Source organism: Entamoeba invadens (genome assembly GCF_000330505.1).
Source record: "Entamoeba invadens IP1 unplaced genomic scaffold scaff_1105074725959, whole genome shotgun sequence".
NCBI lineage: Eukaryota > Evosea > Mastigamoebida > Endamoebidae > Entamoeba > Entamoeba invadens.
In genome coordinates, this window is record NW_004440417.1 from 63,002 (window position 1) to 66,754 (window position 3,753).

Genomic DNA, 3,753 nt, shown 5'->3' on the forward strand with positions numbered 1-3,753 from the left:
ATCTTCCCGACATATTGCGCCAGTCATTGACTGATTCGTTTGTTTTTGTATTGGTAGTGCTTGAAATTTAATAAACTATACATTGATTACTATTCATTCTTATATATATACTAGTTATTTGACAATTATTAATAACAAAAATAGAATTTAAAGAATGGTTTATTCTATAAATTAAATCTAAATACTCATTCAACTCTGTAATAGTTTTTCGATATTATTTTATAATTATTCTATATACAAAGTAACAAAAAGCCGCTGGATAGATTTTTCTGATGTGTACATTGCGAAAAGTGAGAGCCTCAAAAAGAATTCGCAGATGAAAGCTTTTGCCGCGATTTTGTCTGAGATTGAGAACATGAGAAGTCGTGCCGAAAAGGCGATGAACTTAAGCCTCCAAAAAGAGTTTGAAAATCCAAAGACGACTGGAGAGGCTGCTGGTGGGATTTCCCGCCTCCACCCCGAAAAAGTCTCGGAGTACTTTACGACCTTTGTCGAGAAAGTTTCGAAGAGTCTTTTGCGCACAAACGAAAAGATTTTTGAAAAGAAGACGGACACCAATATGAACTACAACACGTTCTTATCTGCGGCTGGAGTTGGGTTTACTGACGCTGTCAAAACTGTTTGTGAAGTCAACCAAAAAGCTTTTAAAGACAAATTCAGTGTTGACCAATCCTACTTTGACAACGCCATTGGTTGTGCAATCAACTTATTCTTTAAAAATTGCAACGACGTCATTTCGATAGCGTCTGGTGTTGTTAAGCCCGAATTAAAAGTTGTTGAGGTACTCAGAGGAGTCACCGACGCCTCGTCCAAAATTAAAGTGCTTTACATGTACGGAGATTATGCAAAATACACGGAGAATGCCGTGGAGAACGCCGCACGGTTTGCTGTTCATGAATTGTGTGTGAAAGCGGCAATCATTGCTGGTGGGATATTTGATGGAGTTGGTGTTGAGACGGAGATGTGTGTGATGAGAGGTTTTGTTGGGTTCACTGCGATGAGTGACAAACGGAATAGTCAAGTCTCAGAAGTGCAACGAATCATAAAAGAGCGGATTGAGGGGATTGCAGCCATCTCTGGTGTCAAAGAAGCAATTTCGTCGGCATTAAAAGAATGTGGAAATAACATTCTGGAGGTTTTCATGAAGAAAGCAAGAGATGTGTGCGACAAGAAACCGTTTGTATGTATCTCGGTAGGTGGTTGGATTGGTGTTGCGAAGATTCCCGACTTCATTGCAAGTTGTTTGAAGATCACAACTTTGAATCCCGAATTGAAAAAAGAATATGACGATTTGCCAAAGGAGTTAGTGAAGAAGTTTACTGACGTTGTTGGTGACGACATTCATAACAAATTCACAAATTTGCTGAGTATGAGTGATATTAATATTCCAAGCAACTTAATTGTGAGACAAGGGACTTTAGATGTTTCCACATTGATGGTTGGAATATCAAATATCTTGAAAGTGTACTTCCCAGAGAGTAATAGTCCAAGCGTGAAAAAAGAGGAAAAGAGTAAGGTGTTTTATTTTGATACGGACGATAAGGAAGGCGAGCTTGAATTGGAGCGATCAAGTATTGTCGAATGTTTGGTTGGAAAAGCAATGAAAAAGATGAAAAACGAATTGCCACTTTACACAACACCACCAGAAAACGGACTCACTTTAAAACAATTCCAGCAATACCATGTCGATTTAATGGTGTTTGCAACGACCATTTCTGATGTTCTTAAAATCAATAAGTTTGTTCTATTAGTTCTTACGAGTAAAATGAGTATTAATTTATAGTTCACGTATCGAAAGTTACATCACACAAATCAAACTCCGACTTGAATCGTGCTGTTCTGAAGGTGCTCTTGCTGCGGCCAATGAAGTTACATTAGTTAAGGAGGCGATGCTTAAGATTAACAATTAACTTTTGGTTATTTTTTTAATTCACAATTTTTGAATTATGGCTCAATGTTGCCAATCAATAATAAGAAAAATATTTAATTTCTAATGGTAACAATTGAAATTATTTTATCGATGATTTGAAGTGGATTTTAATAGCAAGTCAGACCATATGTTGTCGCAACTGTGATGATGAGAAAGAGTTTCGTTTTGATATTTTCACAGATTGAATCCCTCAACTTCAATTTCTTTTCTTTTCATATAGTTTGGTTCTATTATAAAATATTAAAAAATATTATACAAATTATTATTTAAAACAACACTTTTCATGAGTATTATTATAATAATAAAAATACTACAATAATTTTTAGTTTATTTTTTTAATTACACTTTTAAAAAGAAAAGTTAAAAATATAAATCAAATCAAATGCCACGTTTATTCCACAAATTAATTATTACCGAAATTCAATTAAAATTCACTTTAAAAAAGTGCAGAAAAGAAGACACTTAACAACAAAAAACGAAAAAAAAAAAGAAGTAGACAATAATTTTGAATTTTAGTAATAATAGAAATAAATAGTAACAAAACAATACTAGTAAAATAAACTTAAAAGAATAGTACATTGATTCCAGAATTGACAAGATAAACTTCACTGTTTATACACTTCGTTTTGGCATTGTTGAGAGATATTCTTGACTTTCTTATTATATTCCAAGTATGTTGCGAAACGTTTCGTTATTTTTTTCAAACACAAATTTTCCTCTATTTCTTCTGACTAACGTGATACACTCCATGTTTAATAGCGTTCCTTTCTGTAAAATGAACTCTTTATCCAATCTAACTTCTTTGTTATCATTTTGATATAAAATCGAATCAACAATATCAAAGGAGGCATCTCCCGACTTTTTGCGTGTCATTTTGAGGAACACATTTGTACCCAATTCCGTTAAGATGTCGATTAAGAAATGAAGTGTTTCGGGGATTCGCTCCTTCTTCATTTTCCTCGATGCCACTTCTTTCGTTCCGCCTTCTTGAATCTCTTTTGTCATTTTGATATTTAAGCGATCATCGATGATTCGATTCACTTCAATCTGATCACTCTCTGAAAACTTGATTGACTCAATCGGAACGAAAGGAAGTGCAGCATTGTTTAAACCTTGTGGCTGTAGTATTGTGACTTCAGCATATTTGTTGATCAGTGAGATTAAAACTACTTCTACACAAACATCATAATTCCGACGAACTGAGTAATTGGTCGTCTTCGGTGACTTGGCCATTGCAGAGTGGTAAGGCGGGTCGAGTTCTCCCCACATCTGATTTGTTTTTATATCATATTTCTATTTCTTTTTTTAAACACGCTCAGTGATGTTTGCAATCTTCAATGCATCAAAACGTAAATTTAAATAATGAGTTTTAATTCGTATAGTTTGGTATTAATTTTTTTATTATATTTTGATTGTTTATATTATAGCTTATTATATAATTTAATTGTTATAATTCAGAACAATTGTTTTGATTATTTTACTATAACTAATAACAAATAATAAATGATAAATAAAACTCAATGTTGAAAAGATTTTTTTCTATTTATTTATCACTGTTTTTAATTTTTATTCAGATTTTCATATGGTTGAAAATAATAACATTTTAAATAACATAATTATTTCAACTAATATTATTTCATAATTTGTTAGATGTAGTTATATTTCAAAAAAATAAAAAAAATGAATTTAATTATAATTTGTATAAAGAGAAAGGACGGACATGGGGACGAAGGACGGGAATATAGGCCGAAAGACGTCCTTTGTGGTTTAGGGATGTCCTCCCGCTATAAAGGGCGTCCTTTATGTGTATATGGTGTCCTTTC

At 33.0% G+C, this 3,753-nt stretch overlaps 2 protein-coding genes across 2 annotated transcripts; one reads left to right on the top strand and one right to left on the bottom strand.

Moving 5' to 3' along the window:
• Positions 1 to 316: 316 nt before the first annotated feature.
• EIN_504710 (hypothetical protein) lies at positions 317 to 1,910 on the top strand (the record flags this gene model as incomplete). Its single annotated transcript, XM_004257018.1, has 2 exons — positions 317 to 1,737; positions 1,784 to 1,910. The coding sequence occupies 2 exons, from the start codon at positions 317 to 319 to the stop codon at positions 1,908 to 1,910; spliced, it is 1,548 nt and encodes a 515-aa protein (XP_004257066.1).
• Positions 1,911 to 2,590: 680 nt separating this feature from the next.
• EIN_504720 (hypothetical protein) lies at positions 2,591 to 3,199 on the bottom strand (the record flags this gene model as incomplete). Its single annotated transcript, XM_004257019.1, has 1 exon — positions 2,591 to 3,199. One exon carries the CDS (start codon positions 3,197 to 3,199, stop codon positions 2,591 to 2,593), a length of 609 nt encoding a protein of 202 aa, XP_004257067.1.
• Between the last annotated feature and the right edge of the window lie 554 nt (positions 3,200 to 3,753).